Genomic DNA, 26,975 nt, shown 5'->3' with positions numbered 1-26,975 from the left:
TATGTATATGTGTTAAACATCTCTAAAATAGGATGTACACAAAAGATCAGGAAAAAAAAAAACAGTTTGGGGGTCGAAACCAAAGTTTCCACCCAACTGGGAAAAATTCCCTGGTTTCCTCAAAATTTCCCAGGTTTCGACTGAAATTTTGGTCTCTCCAAGGGTCGAAACCCTATATCTTGAACCTTACATAAGACTAAGCATCTTTTAAAAAGGAGGGCCTTGGTTTAAGAAGATAGAACCCTTTCTCCTCACGACCACTACCAATAATCTCCTCCGTCAACAAATATATGTAAATCTGTCTTCATATTCTTCACAGCTTTAAATTCCATCAATGTCTTCTAGAAGATGGGTACAACTCAAACTCTTCTTACATAGTACAGTCTCTGTTGGGGCCCTCCCTTTTTCTAGGGTTCTAAACAAAGAGGCAGAATGGAGAGGGAGATTGCTGGTCGACACTCAATCCTTGCTCTGATACCAAGTTCAAGGTGATAAACTGAGCAAAAGAAAGATGAGAGAAGAGGAAGGGAAGGAGAAGAAGAAGTCGGTTTCTCTCCCCTATATTTACTAACTTGCTTATAACAATATGGAATCACAATAATACCCCCATAGTAACATAAGAGAACCTATGGAAGTAAAAAATACAAGCTAATAACAAAATATCCTAAATACCCTTATTACATGAACTCTAAAATCTTCTCCTACATTTCCATCAAAGCTGTGTGAATTAGCACTTTCTGGAAGGCTTTCACGAGCCGCGTCACTAGAGTTGCCTTTTCATTTTGCAGCTAAGGTTCTCATGAACATTTAATTAGAATGGCATCCGATGGCACAAAGTTCTCGATAAATGTTCAGGGGAACTTTGAAGGAACATAAATTTAGAAGGAAAATTCCCATACATGGAGAACGAAAATGATCCACAACTAGAGTTAATGAGAGATAAACCAAAGAAAACCAACTTTATGAGAGCTTAGTCCACCAAGGACGGAATTTAGAAGAGCAGATGGTAACATGACTTGATTACTGACTCATGATTTGAGGTATGAAGAGGGGTGTACCCAGTGCACGAGGCTCCCATCACTGCAGGGCCAAGGGAGGGTCATCATGTATGCAGCCTTAACCCTGTTTCACAGAGAGGCTGTTTCCCAACTTGAACCCGCAACCACTAGGTCCCAATGAAGATAATTTAGAAAACAAAATGTTATCACAAAACATTGTGATACAATATATGAACTATGATGGTGACATGAATTGATAACTAACAGATCATTTATTGATTTAAGGTATAAATCAAGATGCCAAATGATTATTAAAAGCCGAACATATTGATGCATACACCATATTCCAAGATCATATAGCATATCAGCTTCTTGACTCATCATTCAGCATGACATTCCTTTTAATGATTTATAACATGACAATGATGCTCCAAGCTACTGTGGTAAAAACATAATATCACTTGACACTCCAAACATGTTACAAGAAAAAAAATAATCTCCCTCCCTCTATATACATATATATACATATATATATATATATATATATTAGTAAGTTCATGTCACCCTAATATCTACTGCAAGCATGCATAGACCGCAAGTAAATTCGTTTGCACAATTCAATAAGAGTAATAATTCCACACAATGAGAAATGCTTCTTAAAACTGAGCATGCAGCAAAACCAACCAGGTATAGGGAATGGCACAACTGCCATAGCAAGAGCCCCAAAACTTAAATAGCTAGATAAGGTTATCTGCTCCAGGTTGGGTGCTTTGTGAAGGGAGAGTACCCAACCACAGGATGAAGCTTAGCACAGTATATTTCTATCAATACAAATAATCTTAACCATCAATTGAGGCACCAGAAGCAGGGAAATTGTAGTTGCACACTTCTTTTATGCACAAATTGTTAGAGTTTACCTAATAAGGGTACTTTAGGAACTGGTTTATTATCTTCTTGTCTTCTATTGTATTCTCTTTTTTCCCTTTTACCTCCCTAGGGAGGTGTATGTAATTCCTTACATCTTATTAGTGAAGTAATATAGGTGTGGATGAGAATCTTTTCTCAACACACAACATTCTACCATCTCTCTTGTTCTTCTTCTTCTCCTCCAACCCTCTACTCTCATCTCACTTCTTTTCACCTTGTTCTCTTGCTCTCTGACAATCTCTATATTCTAACTCAAGAACATTGGTAATACCACTGGATGAATTTCGGACCATCTTGGCAAAAGCACACAATTCATTCCAACCAGATAGCCAACATCTAATCATATAAAAAAAAAGGACGTCTTGCACGAGGGGGGTGGGGGGGGGGGGGACCATAGAACATCAAATTGGAAAAAAGTCTGAATATATGGGTAGAAGGTCACAAACACTTGTATTAGTGCAGCATATGTACAACACAACAGAAAGCATGGCAGATCAAAGTATTCTTATGAAGATAATAGTGCTTTTGTGACCCTTCTGTAGCTACAAATGAGAGACAATTGGCAATTTGTAACCGTATGATAGAAAAGTACAGAACTTCAACATTATGCTGCCTACCAATCATAGAAGCACAATGCATATCGGCATAAGGTTCCTCCCCAGTAAGCAATTCCCACATGACGATCCCAAATGAGTAAACATCGATCTACAACAACAGAGAGAAAGAAAGATAAGAAAAATACTGCATAAAATTAAACAGATCATAATAGACAAGATACAAGTAAAATATAATCTGAAAAATTCACAACCATTCTGAGTTTGACCTTACTTTTTCTGTTACCATGTTACTTTTCCCACTAAGGAGTTCAGGTGCCATCCATGGTAAAGTTCCCCGGACACCTCCAGACACTAAGGTGTGTTGTCTTACTTTCGACAAGCCCAAATCACCAATCTGGAGAGAAAAGTAAACGTGAAGATTGATTCAATACAATATCCCTCACAAGATATGGTAGAGTATCAATAATATCTGCAAATGAGTCACAAAAGAACCAGCCAAAGAATGAAATCGCAAGAGACCATACAAAAGAACAGCCAATGTAACTCAGTTACATGCCAAACCCACAACTTCATGACCCTTTCCCCAACCACAGATACACACCCTCCTCCCACTCCCCTGTGCCAAAAAAAAAAAAAAGACGGGGGTTGGGGGAAGGGAACTTGGACATGAGAACATGTTAAACTCCAATTTGTCAGATATGCTGTCTCAAAAACATAAAAATTTCTATAAATATTTATAACGAACTTTATCTAAAATAGACATATTCTGAAATAAACTGAGTTCAAGTAAGATGCAGTAGTAGGAGGAATGGGAATATGTACGAGAGGATAGAGAAATGTCTTAAAGTTCTGTCTAAAAGAGATCACACCATTACAGTTGTGCAAAGTGAATAACACACTAATTAGGTAAAAATAAGATTTATAACAATTTATTTTTCTCTGAAGACCAGCATTTGTCCTACATGAGCATATGAATGTGTCCTACACAACCAAATTTTAGAAAGTGCAATGTCCGGCCATTTCCTTACCAGAATTACAATAATGATAACTAAATTCAAAGACTTGGATTAACCTAAGTCCAACACTCAATATAGTTCACTCATAAAAGGAATAACATAAAAAAAAAAAACATGGCAGAAACCCCAAAAAAGGCAAAAGTAATGATCAAGGCACTTACTTTGCACACAGGTCTTTGGGGATCTCTCATATTTACTAGCAAATTTTCACATTTCAAATCAAAATGAACAATATTCTTTCCATGCAAATACTCCATCCCAAATGCAGCATCCATAGCTATGATGAGTCTCTTACGACGATCAATCGTCCTGTTCAAAGTTACCATGAGGTCAACACAACACTACGTGCTTCACACACCATTTGAGAGTAACAATTCCAAAATGTGAAAATGTTGTTCATAATCATCCAACCTATCTACCTGTCTTTCTTTCGCAGAAATTGCTTTAAAGATCCATTAACCATGAACTCTGTTACAGTGGCTAGAGATCCATCAGGACCATCACGAACTATGCCATAGAAAGACACAACATTTGGATGATGCAATGAACTCAGTATCAAAGCCTCCTTCCAGAAATCAGCAATCTATTGAGACAAGCAAACAGAAAGGAGTTTTAACATGGACTAGAAAAGTAACAGTACTATGACAAAATGATCAAGGATATGCATAAGTTATAAGATCAATGAGTAAGATGCAAAGATTAAAAAAAAAAAAAAAAAAGTTCTTAGTAAAAGCTTTACTATTTAAAGAAAAATTATTTAAGGCAAATACTTTGGTCAAGGACTACAAAATTAAAGCAAGCAAATGAGTAAAACAAGGACTATAAAAGTAGAGTACCCCCAATACTATTGACACAATAAATTCCTTAGTCCCTTCATACTATGACACAATAAATTCCTTAGTCCATTCATACTATGACACAATAAATTCCAAAGAGATGCATTATGCTACAAGCTCAGTGAATAAAATGCCAAAGAATATGAGAGAACTTCTTAAATAAGAGCTGTACGAAAAGGTTACTCACTTCAAGAGATACTTGGGTGAGAACTTCAAGATCAAAGATCTAGGACAGCTTCGTTACTTCCTTGGCATTGAAGTCACCAAGTCTTCTTGTGGGATCTACTTGTCTCAGCAGAAGTATGTGCTGGACCTTCTTTTTTAGACAAGTATATTAGGGTGTAAGCCGGCAAACACTCCTATTAAAGCTAATGATCACCTACGTAGCAAGAAAGGTGACCCTGTGTATAAGGGAGATATCAGAGATTAGTGGGGCGCTCGATCCATCTTTCTCCTACACGCCTTAACATAGCATTTTCCGTCAACTTGGTTAGTCAGATGAATGCATGATCCCTACTCGACTCATATGGAAGTCGTGTTGCGTATTCTCCGTTACTTGAAATCTGCCCTAGGAAGTGGCATCCTTGATGCTAAATTGAAGCTGGATCGAGTTGACCTATCTGACAATATCAATCGAGACGATCCTGGTCCGATTGAATTTTCTTAGTAGGATATCTTAGGATTTATTTTAATTAGGAAAGATTAAGTTATTTTATTTGGGAAGATATGTAATCTTTTATGTTGGGTAGTTAATAGACAAGTAGGGAGTATCCAATTTGAGTTTATTTTGTTTCTAATTTCATTAGTTAGAACCTAGGAAGTAATTAGGAGTTGGTATTTCAGTTTTATATTTTAATTAGGAAAGTTTTAATTTTACTTCTAATATAAAGGCATGTAACCCAAGTTATTGGACAAGATTTTGAAGAATGAATTGAATAAGTGCTTTGATATAGTCAGAATAAATTCAAAGGCTGCCACTTTGTACTATCTGATGGCTTATCGTTTGCAAAACCATGCATTTGATCTTCTTACTGGCCATTCTGAAGATGCGTTGTTCATCACCATGGACTCTAACCAAGTCCCTTGCTGTACCTATGTTCCCAGACAAATCTCTGATGACGAACTCCTTCATCTCCTTCCTTCTTCTTGGGTAACAGCTTATGAACAACAGGTTGCAGTTTCCCAACCTCAAGTCCCTTCTGAACCAGTTCAGTCTACAAATCCTGAGTATATTACCCATCCTTCTGGTGAGATAGAAATCCGTTTTCCTCCTCCTCCCCCGACCTTCTCCTTTCCCAACCTCTTTTGGTATGATCCAAGAAAAAATTCCTATCAAGTCTTTTAATTCTCAGGGTAATCCGATCTTCTACTTTCAAGATCCAGTTACTGGTCATAAATACTTTGACCTCTCTGACTGTGACGATTGTCTTCAAAATTCTGACGATGACTTCCCTTCCTCTCGTCGTTCTTCTAAACGAAAGTCTACCCAACAACAGTTACGGGAACGATATGAGGCAGGTGATCCATGTATTGGACCCTTGAGCACTGAATCAAAATACCCTTTCTTTGTCAAGTATGGTACTCCCAAACCTTCTCCTATATCTTCTCTCTCTCCATGTACACCTCCTCCACAACCTGATTTACCTCCTCCAATTGTTCCTCCCTGTTGTATGTATACTCCAGGCTCTTCCTCTTCTTCTCCTCTTAAACCATTTCCCGGCCTCCATGACACTGGTCCAGATGTTCATGGTATCCGACAAGTCTGGAAGGTTAAACCATCAGTTCAAGCCACAGGATGTTCTGAACCCATTTCTCCTGCTGAGGCAGCTTTGAATTGGCAGGCAGAAAATGCTACTGTCCATAACCAGTACCTTGAGCGTATATTGGCTCAGACTCAACAAACTCATGGCACTTTGTCCCATCATGATCATCTTCTTCAATCTCTCCGCAGAGACATTGATCAGGTCCATGTTGAACTTGCTGGAATTACTTCTAGTGTTGCCGATACCACAACAACTTTTGCCCTTATAGGCCAGAAAGAAAAGCACCTCCGGTACCTTGAAGCACAACTTCATCAGATGCAACAATAGCAACCCCGTGCTCCCTCTTTTGCCTCTTCTCAACGGCAACAACAACCACTTCCAGTAACAATTCAAAGCTTCATCCCTCAAGATCCTTTTGTTATGTATGCCTTTCAACGCTACTTGTTGTCTCTTCTTCAAGGACTTTTCCTACTGAAGAATTGAAAGAACTTTAATGACAACAACGTGCTCTTCCCAAAAGAACACGAGCAGCTAGAGGACGTGCCCGCAGTAGGTTACGCATGGACATCCACTGCCGCACTTATGGATCTGAGTGATTATGAGGATGAATTCGCAGATGCCCTACCAGCACAACCTCCTCCATTTACCCCTTATCCTATGCCAGTCTCATATCCTGCACCTCCACCTCCTAATCCACACAGGCCACCTCCAGCTCCTCTATCCTCTTCCACTGCAACCCCTGTCGTTTCCACTCCTCCTAAATCCATCCATACCATCATTTCTCCCCCAGAAAACCCTCTATCTGAGTATCTTACAACCCTTACTATCTCAGATCCAGCCCCCCTTCCTTCTTTCATGAATGATGGACCTCATCTTGCTGCACCACATGTTTCTGAAATGGATGATGACCCTGAGATACAGGATCCAGAAACACCTACACCTAGACAACCCCCAGTACAACCTACACCTTTTACCCCATACCAAAACCAGGACCCGAAGCAATTTTTTACCTTGGATGATATTCCTGTTTCCAAATGGGCATCTCGGATTGTTGATTTTTATGCCTGGATTAATGCTGAAGTACTTCATAAAGGAGCTTCATCCGTTACTGTCTTGTCCAAATTTGTTGCAAGACTCCAAGGCAAACTCAGGGAATGGTATTTAGCTCTTGGTCCTTACAGACAACTGCAACTTGTACAGCTTGCTGAAAGCCAGTTTGTTTCTACTCTCTATCAAGAGTTTCTTGGCCCTGTTTCAAATGACCTCTCAAAGGCCCAAGATGAAGTTCTCCAGATGAAGTGTTGTTCTCTTCTTCGGCCTGACCTTGACAGACATTTCTCCAGAATGACCAACCGATTTCATAACATTGGTGGTATTGATGATGAGAATTTAAAGCAAGTCTTTTTAAACTCTCTGCCAGAGCCCCTTGGCGCAGATACACAGCAGTTTTTAAAGAACCAGAATATTCCGTTAGCCTCATGTACTATTGGTTCTCTATACAACTATGCTCTCACTGCCCTTGATAAGCTTTGTAACATCAAAAAAGTCTGGAAAGATTTGCAAGATCATTCTGATAAAGTCTCCTTTGCTTGTGATACCTCTTATCTCAAAATCAAGTGTAAAGGTGACAAATCATGTGACTGTGCTACCAAGAAGCCATCTCATCACCGACGGTTTCCTCTTTTCTCTCACAAAAGGAATCCACTCAAAAAGAAAAGGTTCTCTTTTCAATCTCCAAAGAAAAAATGGGGATTCCTCCGGAAAAAGCAAATTAGAGGAAAGAACAAGTTCTCTGCTTGTTATGTCTGTGGAAAAAATGGACATTTTGCAAAAAATTGTCCTCTGTCTCGAAAGAAAGACAAGGTTCTGCACATGCTATCTTCTCTTCACCAGGAAGATCTTCAAGATGCTGACCTTGAGTCTTTATATTCTCTTGATGAAACTCCTATTGATCTCTCTCTTTTTGCAATAGATTTCCCTGATACAGACTCAGACCCAGAGTCTTCCCTCTCCGAGTCCGAGGAATCTGATCCCCTCTACCAGGTAATACCTCTCCTTCCCCCTGCCCATCCTACTACTCAGCCTCCTTTCTTACAAAGTCAGCCAGTTTGCCTTCCCCATGTTTCTGTCACAATACTTCCTGAACCTTATGCCAGACCCATAAACCTTATTGCCTTCCTTGACACTGGAGCTGCTACTACAATCCTGAACCCAAAAGTCCTCCCTAAACCGTTTTAGAAATCCCAGGAACCTCCTCTTCCTTTTCTTACAGCCAACGGTGAAATCTTCCACATCCCCTTTGTGTCTCGACAACTTATAAAAATCCAACTTCTTCCAACATTATCCATAACCCATACAGTCCTAGGAACCCATTTTCCAGGCAAAGACCTTATCATCGGGTTTGATATTCTTCGTCATCTTCCACTCTGATGGACACCTCACGGTCTTGTCTATAAGCAACAGCTTCTCCCTTGGGCCCCTATTTCTAACTTATTTCTTGCAGGAACTTCCCTCTTTGAAGAAATTAAGGCACATATTCGCTCCACATCTTGTGCAGAATCTCATTCGGATTTTCTTACAATGTGTTCGCGACCATTATGGCAGAACCCTGACTTCTTCATTTCACTGCCTTTCAAGAAAAATGAAGATGTCAATCCAACAAAAGCCAACCATCCAAGCCTCAATCCAGAACATCTTTCCTTGGCTATTCAAGAGCTTCAACAACTTCAATCTCAAGGACTTTTGGAACATACCTTCTCTCCATGGGCATGCCAAGCATTTTATGTTAACAAAAGAACAGAACAAATTCGAGGAAAGTTGCGAATGGTGATTAATTATCGGCCTTTAAATTTCTTTTTGGCTGATGAAAAGTTTCCTCTCCCAACACGTCCAGCTCTACTTCTTCAGTTAGCCCATGCTACTGTGTTCTCCAAGTTTGACCTCAAAGCAGGTATTTGGCAACTTGGAATTGTTCCTGAAGATAGACTAAAGACAGCTTTTTACATTCCAGGCTACCACATGCAATGGACAGTCATGCCTTTTGGTCTCAAAACAACACCATCTATCTTCCAGAGAGCTATGATGAAGATATTTGCTCCCATCCAAGACCATGCTCTTATATACATTGATGATATTCTTCTCTTCTCCAACATAGAAGCAGCCCATCTTCAGCTTCTCCAACACTTTCATCAAATTGTTCAACAATATGGTTTTATACTCTCTCCTAAGAAGTTACAAATTGGCGTCCCTTCTATTGATTTTCTTGGTGTTACTATCTCCAAAGGACAATATCATCTACAACCGCATATTGCAACTTCTTTGCAGCTATTTCCAGATGGTCCTCTTACCAAAAATCAAGTTCAACGATTTCTTGGGATCGTCAACTATATGACAGAGTTTCTTCCACAACAGATCATACATACTTCTTTGCTACACCAGCTTTTGCGTAAGAATACTCCTCCATGGTCTGTTGTTCACACATCAGCTATACAGGCTTTAAAGAAACTCTTTGAGAAACTCCCCACACTTCAAATTCCCTCTACTGGAAAAAGAATCTTACAAACAGATGCCAGTGACACTCACTGGGGTGCAGTTCTTCTTGAAGAACAACCTTCTACAGCTACAAGAACTGTTTGCAGATACAAAAGTGGATCCTTCAAACCCTCTGAAGCTCATTATCACTCTACATTTAAAGAGATTCTAGCAGTCAAAAGAGGCATAGAAAAGTTCCAATTCCATTTAATTGGCCATCAGTTCCTAGTTGAACTCGACATGTCCAGTTTCCCACGAATGCTTGAATTTCGCCAGAAGCATCTCCCTCAGGCACAACTTCTCCGATGGGCTCAATGGTTCTCCCAATGGTCTTTTGATGTTAAACACATTAAAGGAAAAGAAAATGTTTTGGCAGACTTCCTATCCAGACCAACCTCAACCTTTGCCATTATCCCTTTACTTTTCCCCATAACCCCTGGAGCCTCCACCTCTCAGTCTCCCCCATCGCCAGGTCATAACCTTTGTTGTTCCCTTCCTCCAGCCCTTCCCTTAGGAATCCTCCAGGACCTCACTTTGAGAATAGTCCTTTCATACAGTAAGACTACAGCCTTCCGACTCCTCGAAGTTTCTCTTTGAAGACATGGACTCCCCATCTCAGGACTTTGTTTTCATCCTGACTACCCTTTCCTCACCATGTTTACCTTTACTTCCCCTGCTGAAATCTCAGAATTTCCCCTTATCTACAAGTGCATATTCTAGCACCTCTGTTCCACCCACACCATCGCCCTTAATTTTCCCCTTCTGACCCTTCATTGGTTTTTAGGTCGATGGACAGATCCTCTTCACCACCATCATCCTCTTTACAACCACCACCAAGAAGTTAATCCTATCCTACAGTTTCTCCAGTTATTCGCCCCACCAGAACATTGGCTTACCCTCTTATCTAGATATCTTCCTTCCTCTGATGACCCATATCCAGATATTCCCCATATCATAATTCTCTTTCACCGACCCCCTGTCATCCATCAAACCTTTGATCCAAATCAACAACCCTGCCATCACATTCAATATGTGTCTGATTTCCATATCTATGGCATCAAACCATATGATCCTTACCACACTCGTTTCGGACATCGGAACGAATGGAGAAGATTTCTTTTCACTATATGTCGAGTCAATGACACTCTGCCACAACAGGTACCGGCTCCACTCCTTGACCATTTAGATAAGGCTTGGGATCTCCATCAATCCGTCACCTCACTGATCCTCGAATCGAGCGCCTCCTTGATGAGCACAACGACTGGCTCATTGATCATGCTACTTTTTATCCAGCCAGCAGCACTGATAGTTCGGATAGCGACTAGAGTTATCTTCTCGAATGCCGTGTGTGTTGCTTTAATAATGTGTTGTAATAATGCATTTACTATTTGCTTTTATTTGCTTTTGTCGGTCGTCCCATATGGGGTCCAGTATGTATGGAATCCAATGTACCTTTTTCCCTATAAAAGGGCTCTAAGTTAATGAAACTGGATCATCGAATCCTTGTGTGAGAATCACCCCCTAAAAAAGATCATTGAATCCTTGTGTGAGAATCAAGCTAGCCATCCAGGCCTCAATCCAGAACATCTTTCCTTGGCTATTCAAGAGCTTCAACAACTTCAGTCTCAAGGACTTTGGGAACATACCTTCTCTCCATGGGCATGCCAAGCATTTTATGTTAACAAAAGAACAGAACAAAACTAGGTCGTTTGACCTCATCCCCCCCCCCTTGTGCAATTCTTTTTCTCTCTTCCCCTCTGAAATCTCTCCTCTCTCCCTTCCCCATCAATCTGCGGCTACTTCTTTACTATTCTTGCTGGAGTGTATCACGATATTTCCTTGATGGTTACTCCTTTTCACGATAGGGCAGTCAAAAGGAAGACTCGAACTGACCAAACCATGGTTCAGTTCTATCCCAAGTCTGGACCTGGTTTAGTCCCATCAAGCCAGCCTTGTTGGCCCCAATTTTGCACCAATGCTGGTCCACTCCTGCAGCCATTGAACCAGAATAGCAGCCTCTTGAATACTGCATATTTGATTTCCCTAAGTGTTCTTCTAGAAGAGCCCAAGCAGCCATCAATCTAGCCTGTTCAGCAGCTTCCATAACTAGTGTTACTGTTCAAGAAGCTAAACAACTGTCCCTTACTCAGCTCCAAGAGAAGATCTCCAGCAGCCAATGATTTAGTCCAGCTAGCATAATATTAAGTTTCTTTTTTTGTGTCGAAGTTAGTTTCCTTTTTGGTTAAGCAATTAGTTTCTTATTTGTAATTAGATTAGCTTCCTTTTAAGTTCAATTGTTAGTTTCTAATTTTATTAAGCTTGGCTAGCAAGTTAGAGACAAATTAGAAAGTCTTATTTTAGTCCATTAGTTTCCTTTTCTATTATTTCTTTATTTCTTTTCATCTCTCTTTAAAGTCCTCATCCCTTATGGGTACTTTACCATGAAAAAGGGCATTCCCAGTGCACGAGGCTCCCACCGCTGCGGGGTCTGGGGAGGGTCATAAGAGCTTTAACCCCACTTCATGGAGAGATTGTTTCCCAACTTGAACCTGCAACGACTAGGTCATAATGAAGCAACTTTACGATTTGGCCGAGGTGTGCCATTTAGTAGTACTTTACCATATTCACTTTTAATAGATCTAACATGGTCAAGATCTTTACTCTTCGTTTCCATCATTTTAGCTATCTTATAGATAGCTTTTTTTCCTTCCTTTGTGCTCAGATTGTTATAAAGATCTTCATATTTCTTCCCTGTTGCTTTCTCAAAATCTTTTTAGCTTCATTTCTGGAAAATGTATATCTTTCTAGATCTTCTACATCCTTAGTCCTTTGCCATGTCTTAAAACTAGCTTCTTTATCTCAATGGTTGCTTGAACCTTATCGCCCTACTACCAAGTCTTCCTAGAGGAATGACATTTTCCTTTCAATTCTCTTAAGGCATCTTTAGTGACATTGTTAATAGAAGTAGTGGTCCCATTCCACATCGTATTAGTGATTCCCTCAAAGTCTCACTTTCTTTGTTTGACCATTTTATTAATAAATGGTTGCAAAGTATCTCTTTTTAAGCCCCACCACCTTATCCTAGGGCCAAAAGCTCACCTCTCCTATGACCATGAATAAGAAAAAACAGTTTGTATGAAAGGGGATCCTCTGTTTTCTCTCTCTATCAGAATTTTTTATCACTCTTGGTTTCAAAATTCAAATACTACTTTTAATGGATAGCTTTGAAATTCAAAGACAACTTTCAATGTATCAAAGATCAGCAAACAATAGCACGTTTGCACCAGAAGGTCAGATAATCAGATTTTCAACATTTATTCTGAGATTTTAGACCAAATCATGTTATTTCAAACTTCAGCTAAACTTGTCAAGGGTGAAAAAGTTCCTGCAGAGCATTCTCTAAATGTCATGTCACACAACATAAGAAAATGTGCTATGGAAAACTTATAGTGAAAATTCAATCTTTCATGATGTGGTTTGGAAAAAGCATTTGATAACAGAAATCTATTATAAACATCATTTTATCAGGGAAAATCAGTTATAAACATGATATGGAGACTACCAAGCGTTCTCTCTCAGATGGTCTTCCAGCAAAGCAGCTCGCTTTAATTCTTTTTATTGCTACATCAGAACCTTTCCATTTTCCATGATAAACCGCTCCATATGTCCCAGATCCCAATTCTCGGATTTCCTCCAAGTCATCATTTTTTATTGTCTATACAGGAGGGAAGGAAAGCAAAACATTTTAAATGGACATTGATGGAAAATGTAGAAATACATCGGAATAACATTAATGAATACAAGAGATAAAGAAATACCTGCAACCCTTTAGCCAAAGCTTCTTCCTCTGCCTTAGTTGGCTCAATCTTGGAGATATTTGTATGGTCACCATCAGAATCACGCTCCAAATCCACATTGTAGATCTATATGACCAAAGTATAATCAGGTAACTGTAAGGAAATGAATTCCTAAAGAACATTGACTTCTAGAACGAGAAAAATAACGATGGCATGGTAAATTCTCACCATTGATTCTATCTCATGCAAAGCTGCTTCTTTTGAAGTTGGATCAAGCAAAACATTGCCATCGGCATTTTCTTGCACTTCAGCTTTTACCTCCTCAACACTCTCTAAGGCAGCCTTTTTAACAGAAGCAATCAACTCAGGTAAGAAACTCAAACGCCTGGCTGAGAGGTCTTCATTTTCAACTGTGGCATGAAAATCAGTTTCACCATGTTTTACAGTATCACCATGCTCTTCAGCAGGTCTCATGTCAATTAAAACAATATTTTCTTCCCCATTTTTCTTATCAGGTTCTTGGTTTCCTTTTGCAAAAGTAGTAGGTGCCACATCAGAGTGCCCAGCAGTTTCTATACACTTATGTTCAGAACCCTCTCCAAGAACATTATTCCCTTCCATCACTACTCCAACAACACTGTTATCTCTTGGCCCTGGAGTGCAACCTGAAGCAGTTGAAGCACCCACCTTATCATCAACCACGGCTGACGGTGAAGACACCATTTGCACAGGTTCCATTGGCACAGCATGGTCTACCATGTCAGGTTGGGTTCGAACAGGATCTGAAGTAACATTCTGGTTTTCATGACTAAGGTTGTGCGCATTAAATTTTGAAACATAGCCATGGTGATATTCCTCTGGTGGAGACCCAGCAAAGGCATATACTTTTTGAGATGGCCCAGCCCAAGCACTTGAATTATCCACAGCAATACAAAACCGAGGACTACCCTCCTGGGTTCCCCTTAGGAACCCTGAGTTTATCGCACCATTGGTTTGAGGCAATAAGCCTGACGGTTCATAAGATGATGCACCATGCAGTGGGTTCTGCACTTTCCTCCATAAAGCATGTGAAGGTGCAGGTCCATGTGACCCCTGATAATAATTCTCTGTTGCATAAGCAGGAGGGAAGTTCCCAAAACGGATTCCACGGTCTTCAGGTGCAGGAACATGAATGTGAAGTCCAGATGCAACAGCTTGGTCAGGAAACCCTCCGTTACCCATTTCCGGTCCAGATAGAATATACCTCGGATCTTCATGATTGATACAATTGGAAGAAACATGATGGCCATCACAGCAATTACCATGTGAAAGAGGAAAATTCACACCAGCAGTACCATCTACAATGTAGTGCTCACTCATCCGTCCAGCTCCAGACACATGTGTCCTAAGTTCCTCACCATGATGGTTTAACTGATGGTGTAGGACCCAACTTCGCTCATGACTGTGAACTTCATTATAGAAAGATCGAGCCTCATTTTGTTCCATATTCAACATGTAAGTCTCCCTACTGGAAGCACACTGGGCACATGGATTAGCAAATTGGTGGAATTCATTCCCTGTACTTGGCTGATCCAAATGTGGTTGCACACCATGCTTCCAACGAGAATCTGGATAACGAGCAGCATCCGATGAAGTTTGATTTCTTTGGAAAGCCATTCGACAGTGCTCACAGATGTTACTCCCTTCAAAAAGATTGTGTGAATGGCCCAAGTTGCCAGGAAAACCAGCCTTATCACTTGGTATAGCTCCAGGAGGAAGCCATACAACATTGTCAACAAATTGTGACTGGTGATCATATTGAGGCTGATGACTCACTTGTTGCCGTGCACACTCCTCAGACAACCTATCCAAGCCCTTTTCATGTAACTCTCCAAATGTCATTTGGTAATGACCAGAAGATGGCGAAGTTGGGTACTCTGGCACAGGCCTTGGATCATGGTGCCCCTGGTGCCTGGGTGAACAGTATGAAGGGCTCCAAGGAGTCTCCATTTCATTATATCTCGGAGTGTGGGATTGTTGATGTGGGCCAGATCCTACATGAGGAATGTTGAGATGACGTAAATTACACTGTAGCGAAGGCATCTCACAATTCCGCTGGTTATGGAGACCAGCTTCTAGGCTGATTGGATTAAGAAACTGTTCAGCCACCACAGAACCCATTGTAGGGGATTCAGACTGTTGGTGCTGTGACCTCCTGAAATCAAGTCCATCATTCAGGCTGTTCAATGCATCCACATATCTCCTTTCAGTTTCCCTCTCATCTGTATCATAGTGTGATGAACCATCTTGATCAGGATGTGAGAACAGAAATATCCTGAGTCTGGTAAACCCATCCCCCGCTCCCAACTTATCATATTCCTCCATCATATTGGTCACATCATCATCGTTAACAACAGAAACCAAAGCATCGAGATCTTCATCTGGCTGTTGATACTTCAACAAAGCTGCCCCTTCAAAAAGCTCTCCCATCCTAGACATCAACTCCTCATAAGTAATCTCTCTAGGCAAGCTCACAATCCTAGTCTCTCCTCCAACATATCTGAGCTTCCCATCCAGAGGTCTAGGTAAAATGCTACCTGCAAAGCTACAGAGGAACTTGACACGAGGGATTTCTTCATTCAAACCCGGCAACTGCGTTGTCGTTGGGGCTGTGGCAGGTGTCTCCATCCCAAACACAGCCTGGTACTGTAGCTGATGATGATGATCAAAGAGGTTATCAGACAGTGAGCACAATCGTTCCAAGTGCCAAATTCCTTGATTACACATGAGGAGAATTCAGACCCAAAAGCCAACAAGCTTCATAGATCCCAACACAAACGCAAACCCCAGTAATCGAAGCTCTCGAAACGAAATCGACAGATACTCCATTGGGACCCTGTAGTAGGCAATCCGTTTCTTCCCCAGAATAAAAATCTAAATAAATGAAATTGCTTTTCTAACATCAAGGGCTCCGAGTAACCATCAAAACCATCTCCTTCGTTTAAAGAATTGAAACAAAATCCAATAAGAAGTCGAAAAACCCATCAACCCTGTACAATTGGGCAATCACGGAATTCACAGAAACCCTATCTTCCCATCCAGATCCGATACGAGAGAGAGAGAGAGAGAGAGAGAGAACCAATAAAGTTCGACAGATTATATACCTGAAATACCGATACCAGTGGCAACAAATGATCGCTGAAAATTCGATATCCAAACAAGGCCAGACAGTGAATCTTATCAGCTAACGCGTCTTCTCTGTCTCTCTCATTCTCCTATCCGGCATCAGGGTTGAAGCTCTAGTCACGATGAAACGCAGATATGAAATGGAAATCTATTTCCCCCTCTGTATGTCAGCCTGTGAGTTGATTGAAGGAATGATGATGAATGGTCCTTCCTCCCGTCTGGCAGTTGCAAGATGTGCTGCCGTGCTGCCAGGTCGGTAACACGTGGCTTCACATTGTTGATCAAGAAGAGCATCAATTTATCTCCATTTCCCTGCTTCCTTCGGTTTTCCCATCTCTCTTCCTCTCTTTTCCTACCAAGGAGTTAGGTATTGGTATCGGTACCGACCCGGATTGGTGGGAATTGGTCGGTTTTACCCCTGCTGTTTTTAAAAAGTACTAATTTTTTACTATTTTACCCCTAAAACAATACGGATACCGATTCATCAATCTCAATGGATATCGATCCAATATGGCCGATACAAGACCGATACTTGAAACCATGTTCCCTACTCTTTCGGTTTTTCCATCTCTCTTTCTATTTCCAACAAAATAAAAAAGCTAACACGTGGTGGCATGTATGCATAAATAACTTGTTATTGCGTTCTTCAACTAACAAACGTTGATTTCATTACCAAAAAAAAAAAAAAAAAAGCGTTGATTTAACCCAATCCCATCCATAGTTAGCAAATTCGGATTCGGGAATTATTCGGCCGAAGAATTATTCGGAATAATTCGTTTGGTTAATTTAAGGGTTCGGTCAAAAAAGCGGTCAAAAAAGCGGACAAAATAAAAATCGGATTCGGATTCGGATTTGAGAATTATTCGAGTACCAAAATAAAAGTCGGGCAAAAAATTCGGATGTTATTTTTTTATAATTTATTGTATCTATTTTATTTATTAAGTAATTAACTGTTCAAAAATCAAAAATAGGGAGCCTTGTGCACCAGGTATGCCCTTTCTTGGATTGAAATCCAATGGATAGATTTCAAGATATTGAAGAATCCAACTGGAACTAAGAAACCACAAAACAGTAAAATCAATTGGCATATTTTAGCGTTCTGAACAATAAAAAAATATTGATCCAAATAATGAATAATCAGCAAACATAAATCAGATTCAGAAAAAGAATGATTCAGTTTCAAAAATCAGAATTTGAAAATGGTATAGAGCTAGGAATCTTTATCGATCTGGATTTTGAAATCTAGAACAGATTTGAAACTTAAGAATAGAAAAGCAAATTGATGGGCAATATTCCAGTGACTGTTTGATAAACAACTTAATAATCAGATATTAGATTAAGAACAAATCTGAAATTTGAGAAATTTAAGCAGAACATCAGATTGCAGAGTTAAAATATTCAGAGTTTCTGATCTGATTTCTAAGGAGAAGAATAAAGATAGGAGAGAAGGTATCCACCTGACTGCAGGCTTGGAATCCCACCAGAGCCTTCACCCTAAATCAGTCTGAAATTCACAGAACCAGAGCAGAAAGCTTCTATTCAATCATGAAAATCATGGGAAGGTGACAGGGCTAGACTCATTAAAATAGCAACTACACCCAACCCACAAGTAGGACTGTACGGTATAATTTTCAGCAACCGAAGGGAACCAATGGCTAAGGAACCAAGGCAATATGTACACCTAAGAAGAGAAAATTATTGTAGTTCAAATATACAATACAGTAAAAAAACTAGAATAAAGTTGTCATTGAGTGATGAAAGCAATGGTTACAGTAATTCAATTTCTAATGCATGTTTTAATGCTTCTACCAATTATCCTGTAGGGACATAAAAGTTCAAAATGACTTCATTCAATCCATAAGTCCATGACTCACATAATTCCATCATTCATGCTTAAAAGGAAAAGCTATTCTAAATAAAGCAAAACATCCACAAAAGCATAACAATAGTTATTACATCACCAAAATTTAAGTACTCAACTAAATCATTATATACTATCTGGGGGTTGAGTCTCGCTCTCAGTAAAACTAGCACTTGCACCAAATAGCAAGTCTTCAGCAATGCTATCATCCACATCATCCAACAATCTCTCTAACTCTTTATCAACGTCCTCAATGCGCTGATCAAAATCATTGACACTAATATTGTCAAGATTAATGGGTAACATGTTTTTCTGTTCAAGTTCACCCCTTTTTTCCATCATCAACGAATTCATTCTCACATAGACTAAATCATCTAACATTGTTGCTGACAATCTATTCCTCCTTTTGGTTTGTGCTGCATCCTAGGCACTCCAATTTCTCTCACAAGCTGAAGAACTACATGGTTGGCTCAATATTCGAATGGCATACTTCTGTAAGATAGGAATAGCATCACCTTGTATATGCCACCAAACCCCTGTCATTGGCAAAAAAAAATATATATATATATAAATAAACAATTTTAAAAGACAAGTAATCTTTACATAAGAAACAATAAACTAAAAATTTTAAAAAGAAAATAATTATTACACTTACGAGGATGACTAGTTTCCATCATCATCTTGGCACTGGGAGTAAAAAGAGTGCTAGACTTCATGTGGTATACTGCCAGCTGTCCATAATATTCTCTCCTCTCATCTTGTGGAACCACTGTTTCACCAATGAAATCTGTTGCATCTTTCATTTGAGGAATCTTTTTGAATCTTTCACTAAAAAAATAAGTGGGGTTGAAAACAGCAGCTGCATAGTGAATGATTCCCAAAATATTTTCATCTCTTCTCTTATCAAAGATTTTCAAAATTTGGTCATACCGGTGGTTTTCCTCATAATGCTTCTCCAATACCTCTCTTGCTCTTTCCATTGCTTCATACAAATACCCTGATATAGCTCCATCACCATCAACCAAACGGAGAACTCGAATGATTGGTTCCATAAATCTCAAAATCTCTTTTGAATCATTCCAAAACGACTCCCTTTGAATGGTGTCCACTACTCGTTCTGCTTCTAAAGATCTCGAATTTCTTAGACTCCTCCACTCAGCTGATGCAACTAGGAGTCTAAGCTTCTCTTCCACTTCAACAATTGACTGAAGCATTAAAAAGTTTGAAGCAAATCTAGTTTTGCAAGGATATTTTAGATCCTTCTTTGTGAAACTCCTCATCAACTGTAAGACAATTATTGACTTGTACAAGTAGTCAATAATTCTTTTCGCCTCATCAAAAATTTCTTGAACCCAAAAAACCTTTTCATAGATATCCTTCAACATTAGATTGATACCATGGGCTGCACATCGAGTCTTAAACAACCAACGATACTTTCCAGTAAGCATATCAAGTGCACTTGAATAATTGGATGCATTGTCTGAAATTAGCTGAACCACTAAATTTGGGCCAATACTTTCAATCTCTTTCTCAAGAATATCAAATATATAAAAAGCAGTCAATTTAGCATGAGAACACTCCTCTGACTTCAAAAAGAGAGCACCACCTGGGGAATAAGCAATCACATTAAGAAAATACCGCTTCTTCAAGTCAGTCCATGAATCAGACATGAATGTACAACCAGTTTGCTTCCAAGAAAATTTTACTTCTTCAGCATATTTTTCAAGGTCCTTTCTTGCTTCAGGAATTATTCTTCCACGAAGGGTTCCATAACTTGGAATAGGAACACTAGGACCATAACGGGTTGTGCACTTCACAAAATTGATGAAAGCATCCGATTGAACAACATTGAAAGAAATGTTATTTTTAATAAAAAGATCACGAAGAGATTTCTCCCAAGTTGATTTGTCCATCTTAGGGATCATTTCCTCCATTGTGGACTGCCTTTGACTAGTTATAGCTAAAGGAGAAGAACCAACTATACTCTCACCACTGGTACAACTCTTCCGCTTTTTGCTACTTGATTCAGAATTAATAGCAAGAAGAGCTTCTGCTTGGACATCATCTGATACTTTCTCACAAGAGGCAACATCATGACCACTAACCTTAGCTAAATGATACTTGAGTCGAGTGACCCCTCCATAAACTTGTTTTTCACAAAATTTGCATTTGAAATGTAAACTATCAAGTTGCTCAGCATGTTGCCAAAACTTTTCTTTTTGTCTTCCCATTTTTCCTATTTGTTAAAAGTTGAAACACAAAAAAAAAAAACAACATAAATCATTTCATATAAACAAACAAATACATCTGATATTAATAACTACATTACATAAGCAAATAGCCTCTGAATAATTAAAGAATCAAGTTTTCAAGTCCCACTAACATGCATAGCCTTTTACAATGCATGACCAAAGGTAAGCACAAGAATGCAAATAGAGAGAAGTGCAACAGGTGCAAACAACAGTCCATAAATCCACCTGAGTAATATGAACAAACAAATCAACATAAACCCCGTCATGAACATTGGTAACCCTGGCATAGCACCTCATGGGGAGCTAACATTAATGGTCAAGGACTGCCATGGCAATTAATTATAGGAACTATTGTCTCAATATCATTAGTTTCCTATCCCAGTCTTCAGGACCAGGAACATTAAAGCTCTGTTTCACCATTCCACTGTAACTCTCAGAAAATAATTGTTTTTATTGTTCTCTTCATTCTTTAATCCATGTTTTTTCCCACCTTTTAGTTTCTCCTTTGAATACTATCTTGAACTTCCACATTGTTTAGTAGTTAGGCTAGAACTAGCAAGTTTTTCTTGCAGTTAAGGTCGCAATGCAAATAGACTTCGATCATCCGAAAAAAAAAAGAAAACCCCCCAAACAATATCAATTCGATCGATCGCCAGAAGTATCAGAAAACAAAAAGAGAACTAAAATCAAAATCTAAATATAAGAAAATCAGTAAGAAGAGATACCATGAGAAAGCAAAGACGAGTTACAGAAAACCAGCGAGTAGCTTCTACCAGAAGTGAGAATTCAGAGATCTGGAAGTATAAGAAGTTGAATTCTATACCTGCTCCTCCTACTTTGCTTCGTTGGGAAGCAGCTCCCTTAACCACGTACGCTCACCGAGAGAGGCCCCGCGCGACAATCGGTTCGCTTTTGTTATTTTGAACAGAGAAAGGAAAGTGACAACGATGTGAGCAGAGTTAACTTTATGGAACTTCAGGCGTTAGTCACGAACTCACGATTCACACGGCAACACAGCCCGGCTGGCTAAGGAGCATGGGGACACACTGTTGGAACGCATCTGCGGTAGTATTACAGCAGATGAGAAGCGACATCGAGGTGAATGCGTGGAATCTATAGGACCCGGTGACCTGTTGTGGCCCGTACTCAGGTTACCTCGCGTGCTGTCTGTGGAGCAGGTGCGGCGGTCGTCGTCGTCCTTGGCACCGACCACTGCCTGCAGCCGGTAATGACAGTCTTCCAGAAACAAAAACGGCTCCTTTTCCTCTTTATTTTGGCTTTTGTCCCATGCTCTCCTCACGAGTCACCTACCTTCGAACTCACGAAGTCACCGGAGAGGCGGAGACATGGATTGGAAGAGACATCAAGTGACTGAGACTGACAGAGTCGCCGGTCGGAGTCTCGGAGATGGAGAGGATGAGGGTTTGGGGAAAGAAAGAAAGAAACGAAAGTTCAGAAACCCTCTTTTTGGCTTTTGTAATTCGATTTTTTTTTTTTTTAATAAAGTGTGTTTGAACCGAATTATTCGGTTTAAAACGGTTCGGTCCGATATAATCGCGATTTTAAATCTAATTGGAAAAATGCGCGATTTTTAAAGAATTTTATTTAAAATTCGGATTCGGTCAGAATTTTTCGTTTAATTCGGAAAAATTCTGTTCGCGCGAATTATTCGCGAATAATTCGGCGAATTTAATAACTCTGGTCAACCCTCAACCCTCAACCCCACCCAACGCCTGCCTCTCTCTCTCTCTTTCTTTGATTTTAAACTTTGAAGTCGATAGGCATGTGTCACAGTTGTGCAGAAATTGCGGTCATTGCAAACCTAATAAAAATGGAAAAATTTCTTAGAATGGGTGGCTCGTCTTTGCATTCATTGCTTATGAAGGTTGAACCTAATTAATATATATATATATATATATATGTGTGTGTGTCATGGCATTGCTTATAAGCAGTGGACCTGAGAAGCGAAAATGACACACTCTCTATCTCTCTTTCTCATACCACATCTAACATCAAACTCCCTCCAAACCGATCAACTACTACTGACAATTTCCTAGATATTCATATGGTCATGATCACTATAGCTAGGCTGTGTTTGGATACCTAGAAAAGAAAAGAAAAAACTTTTGCAAAAAAATTTTAAATAATGCTATAAAAATGTTGGGTGGGGGGAACCGGCTCTTCTCCTTAACAGAGATTGTCCAAGTCTTGCCCATAACTACTTGAATGATTGATATGTATCCGAGTGGTGATCCAACAGCTGTGGTTCTACTGATTAGAACAAAAATACCGTATTCAAGTGGAGAAAGAGGCATCAAAAGCCATTGGATCACCGCTTAGATACGTGTTGATTGCCCAAGTAGCTATAAGTAAGACCTGGGCGATCATGCTAAGGAGAGGAACTGGATTCGGGTGGGAGTAGGTGTGGTGGTGGGGTTTGAAGAGCTCCCCCTTCTCCCCCTTCTATAGAGAGAATAATTGGTCTGCATGTGCCTAGACATATAAGTGTACAAAATGACCCCTTGCTGCTTGAAATGAAAAATTTTTGCCAAACATGTTTATGCCCATGTGTACACTCTCATTGGCCCCCTTATTTATGCAAGGCCCACACAGCCTGACAACAATGTTCTGCCGCTTTTAAATCCTAATTGTATATAACTGAAGTAAAATAAATTTATTTAGGGTAACAAAGTGAATGGAGACCTAACACTTGCAATTAACATGGATTGCCCAAACAAAGAAGCTTGCAGTGAATGTTTCCTTAATGACATGGCATTGGCCTATGGGGAACAAACCTAGACCTAATGGACTATTTGTAACTTACATGGATTGAGCTCTAAAAGTACAATAGGTCACACCCCCTAGATTAGACCATTGTGTCAAAGATCTAATAAGAATATTCTCAGAGGAAACCCACTACCAGAGTGATTAATTTGACCATGGCTGCTTGGGGTAGTTGGATGCCATGTTAGTCTAACCATGCTTTACCTTACCATGTGGTAAAATTATGTGAGCCGTAGAGGAAAACCTGACCCAATCAGTATACATAAACTCATCTCATCTCAAATAACTGATTATTTTAAAATCTTAAGCCCATATATAGCCCATTCGAAATACCAAACCCCAAGAGGGCATTAGAGTAATAAAGGCACCGTTCGATAACGTTTCTGTTGTTTCTGTTTCTTGAAACAGTAGAAATGACTTTTCACGTTTCCGGAAATAAAAACGGATTTTTTGGTGTTTGATAAACCTGTTTCTCAAAATTTTTTTTGCAAACATAATGCCACTAAAAAAACCCAATAGTATTATCAGATGCCCAAAAGGGAGAGAGGGTTTGGTTGCCTCTTTTAGGTTTAAATAATTGAGAGATTTATCGGGCACAACAGATTTTTTTTCTTCTCTCAAATCCTTTTCTAGAAACGGACTTGTATTGTCAAAGTCATTTCTAAAATTGTAAATGGGCATAAATTTTGATTTATGTTTCTAGAAACAGGTGAAATGGGTGAAACGGAACAACTTTATCAAATGCTTTTTAGGATGTTTCTCCGTTTCTAGGAACAAGAAAACGCAGAAACGACAGAAACGGAACATTGTCAAATGGTGCCAAAGTAAGACTTCTACTCCTCCATACCCTCTCGATTCCCAACCCCTGATGAATCCAGTATCCTAAGACCTTGGCGGCCTTGTCTTGCTCGTCATATGGTCCAAATTGGATCCATTCAAACTATGGTGGATTCTTTCCTGCCCATGAAAAACCCAATCCAATAAGCAGGTTGGGTTCAATCCCACCCGAACGGACTGCCCATGAAAAACCCAATCCAATAAGCAGGTTGGGTTCAATCCCACCCGAACGGACCCATTTACACTTCTTAGATAATGCAACATATGAAGTATTTTATATCATTCACTAAATTACCACAAGAAAAAATTATAAGACCGAATGACTCTCCCACCACAAAATTTGTAAATGAGATTCAAATTTTGTAGACTGATAAGACTCCAAGATTTCTATCTTATATGTCAAGTTTCAACTTAAGTTGCCCAAGCAAAAAAATATAATATTGAAAGATCCAATATTTTTGATACTAGGCTTCATATAATAAATCATTATTTTTATTTTTTCAAGACTCAACAACAAGAGTGGCTGTCTTGTAAGGTAGCAACACAATTTGCAGCAATTGGTTCCTAGAGAACCATCACAATTGAAACTATATGGTACAGTTGCAAGTGCTTGAAAATATCTCATGAACACCTCATGTGGTTGGGCACCGCCTGGCTTGAGCTTGTCATTAATCTGTTGAAAAGAATTCTTTGAAATTGCTGTCTTTAATGATTATGGTGGAAGCCTCCGAATCCATGCTTTCGTTAAACTTCTTGGCTTGAAGTTGCTGCCATGTAAAGTTCTCAAAAAGCTTCACTTGGTTGCAAAGAGAATTAAAGGGAAAGGGGGAAAAAAAAATTATAATCATTACCCTATCCGATTATATTTTATTATTAAGTTTCACTTTACTTTACATTCAAACTCCTTTGGTATAAAATGTAAAATAAAAAAATGAAGTAACTTAGGCAATCATATAGGGTAATAATCACTAAAGTTAAGCTGGAAAGGAAAATTACTATTACTTGCAGGAAGAGCGAAAAATGAAATTAGTGATGAGTAGCATTCCTTTGCACAACTTCTCTGTGTACCTATGGCTAGCGTCTTTGATCACTTTAATGGAGCGATGGATCGGAAATTTCAACTGGACTAGGGCGACAACATAATCCAAATTAGTAACTATCAAATGGAGCCAGGATTGCAAACCGGAAAAAGAAGGCAGGTCGGGTATAAGGCGTCTTAAAGAGATCAATCTTGCCCTCCTGACCAAGTTATGCTGGCACATCAAAAGAGATAATTCTGAGTTTGCATCTTTTCTCAAAGGTAGATTTTTGCGGAATGATGGTAGTTTGAGAAGTATCAGTCCTTCCTCCATTCTTCCAGCCCTTCGCAAAGTTTGGAATTTGGTCATGGAATCAGAGCAATGAGTTGTTAGAGATGGCTCGTCCATCAACTTCTGGTATGACAGATGGCTAGGAGGAGCAAGATTATTAGAATTGGTGGATGATATCCCAAGTAATGGTAATGCCCTGGTCTCAGATTATATTAAGGATGGGAAATGGGATTTGGAACAGTTACCAAATGATTTTCAGCATATCTCAACTCAGATAGAGTTGATTCCTCTTCCGTCAGTTCTTATGAAGGACAAGAGGGTCTGGTTATTCACAGAGTCAGGAAAATTCTCAGTGCCATCCGCATGGGAAAGCATTAGGGACAAAATCCAAATCAGAGGATGGTGGAGTACAATTTGGTTGAAGGGCCTTCACCCACAACTATCAACCTTTCGATAGCGATTAATGCATGGAACTCTTCCTTCTAATGATAGAATAGCCAACAAGTCAGTCCCTATGATGTTGAGGTGCTCTCTTTGTGGCCAAAGTGTGGAGACTTTTGATTATCTTTTTATTCATTGTGAGTATTCAGCCTCTTTATGGTCTTCAATGTTGAATTTTTTTAATTAGAGGTGGTCTGGATTTCCTGAGATTGAAAGCCTATTCTCATGGTGGAAAAGAAAAGGAAGGGCGATGTCCTGTGGCAGTGTCTGGTTGTCTATGACAGTTATTATTCCATATCATATTTGGAGTGAAAGAAATAGAAGAAGATTTGACAGCCTGCATGCTCCAGTGGGTATGAGAATAAAAAATATTCTACAAGACATCAGCAGTTTTTCAGTTTTAGTCCCCATTAAGGTCTTAATGATGGCCGATTTTTTACTTGCAAGAAGCATGGGAGTAGTCACTGTAGGAAACCTGGGCAAATCGAAACCTTGAGCTTCAATGGAGCGCCCCCTATTAATTCCTTCAAGTTGAACATTGATGGTTGTTCACTTGGTAATCTAGGGTGCTCAAGGGGGGGGGGGGGGGGAATTATTAGAGCTGCAAATGGGATTAGTTTAGTCGCTTATGCTTTCTATGAAGGTGTCGGGACAAATTTCATGGCAAAGTTTGTAGCCTTTTTCCATATTCTGAAGTGTGCAGCTGCCAAAGGAATTAAAAATCTGATAATAGAGTGTGATTCTCATGTTGTAGTCATCTATGTTCAAAAGCAAGCCATCCCCTGGTGTTTTGTGCAAATGTGGTGGCACTACAAAGGCTACCTCAATAAAATCTCTTGGAGCATTGTTCATTGCTATCATGAAGTCAATACAGTGGCAGGTAGATTAGCCAAACATGCA

At 39.5% G+C, this 26,975-nt stretch overlaps 2 protein-coding genes and 1 long non-coding RNA gene across 4 annotated transcripts in view; all 3 read right to left on the bottom strand.

Annotated features, from left to right (window-relative positions):
• LOC122080638 overlaps positions 1–16,909 on the bottom strand; it is a 23,264-nt gene extending 6,355 nt beyond the window's left edge. For both annotated transcript variants that reach the window (XM_042647440.1, XM_042647441.1), the window contains exons 1-7: positions 13,654–16,909; positions 13,447–13,551; positions 13,191–13,343; positions 3,918–4,081; positions 3,660–3,807; positions 2,754–2,876; positions 2,543–2,630 (exon numbers count right to left, since the gene is read on the bottom strand). In XM_042647440.1, the coding sequence (XP_042503374.1) occupies positions 2,543–2,630; positions 2,754–2,876; positions 3,660–3,807; positions 3,918–4,081; positions 13,191–13,343; positions 13,447–13,551; positions 13,654–16,191 (3,319 nt within the window). In that variant the 5' untranslated portion in view covers positions 16,192–16,909. The remainder of the gene's footprint in view (positions 1–2,542; positions 2,631–2,753; positions 2,877–3,659; positions 3,808–3,917; positions 4,082–13,190; positions 13,344–13,446; positions 13,552–13,653) is intronic.
• Positions 16,910–18,710: 1,801 nt separating this feature from the next.
• LOC122080837 lies at positions 18,711–19,390 on the bottom strand. Its single transcript, XR_006140925.1, has 2 exons — positions 19,107–19,390; positions 18,711–18,987 (listed from the first exon to the last, which is right to left on the bottom strand). It is a non-coding gene; the product is annotated as an uncharacterized LOC122080837 (long non-coding RNA).
• Positions 19,391–19,684: 294 nt separating this feature from the next.
• Positions 19,685–20,682, bottom strand: LOC122081656. Its single transcript, XM_042648846.1, has 2 exons — positions 19,848–20,682; positions 19,685–19,734 (listed from the first exon to the last, which is right to left on the bottom strand). Exons 1-2 carry the CDS (start codon positions 20,680–20,682, stop codon positions 19,685–19,687), a joined length of 885 nt encoding a protein of 294 aa, XP_042504780.1.
• Between the last annotated feature and the right edge of the window lie 6,293 nt (positions 20,683–26,975).

The sequence above is a fragment of the Macadamia integrifolia genome, chromosome 6 (assembly GCF_013358625.1).
Source record: "Macadamia integrifolia cultivar HAES 741 chromosome 6, SCU_Mint_v3, whole genome shotgun sequence".
In the NCBI taxonomy this organism is placed as follows: Eukaryota; Viridiplantae; Streptophyta; class Magnoliopsida; order Proteales; family Proteaceae; genus Macadamia; species Macadamia integrifolia.
Note: the sequence above shows the minus strand (reverse complement) of the source record. Positions and strands in the feature narration are given on the sequence as shown.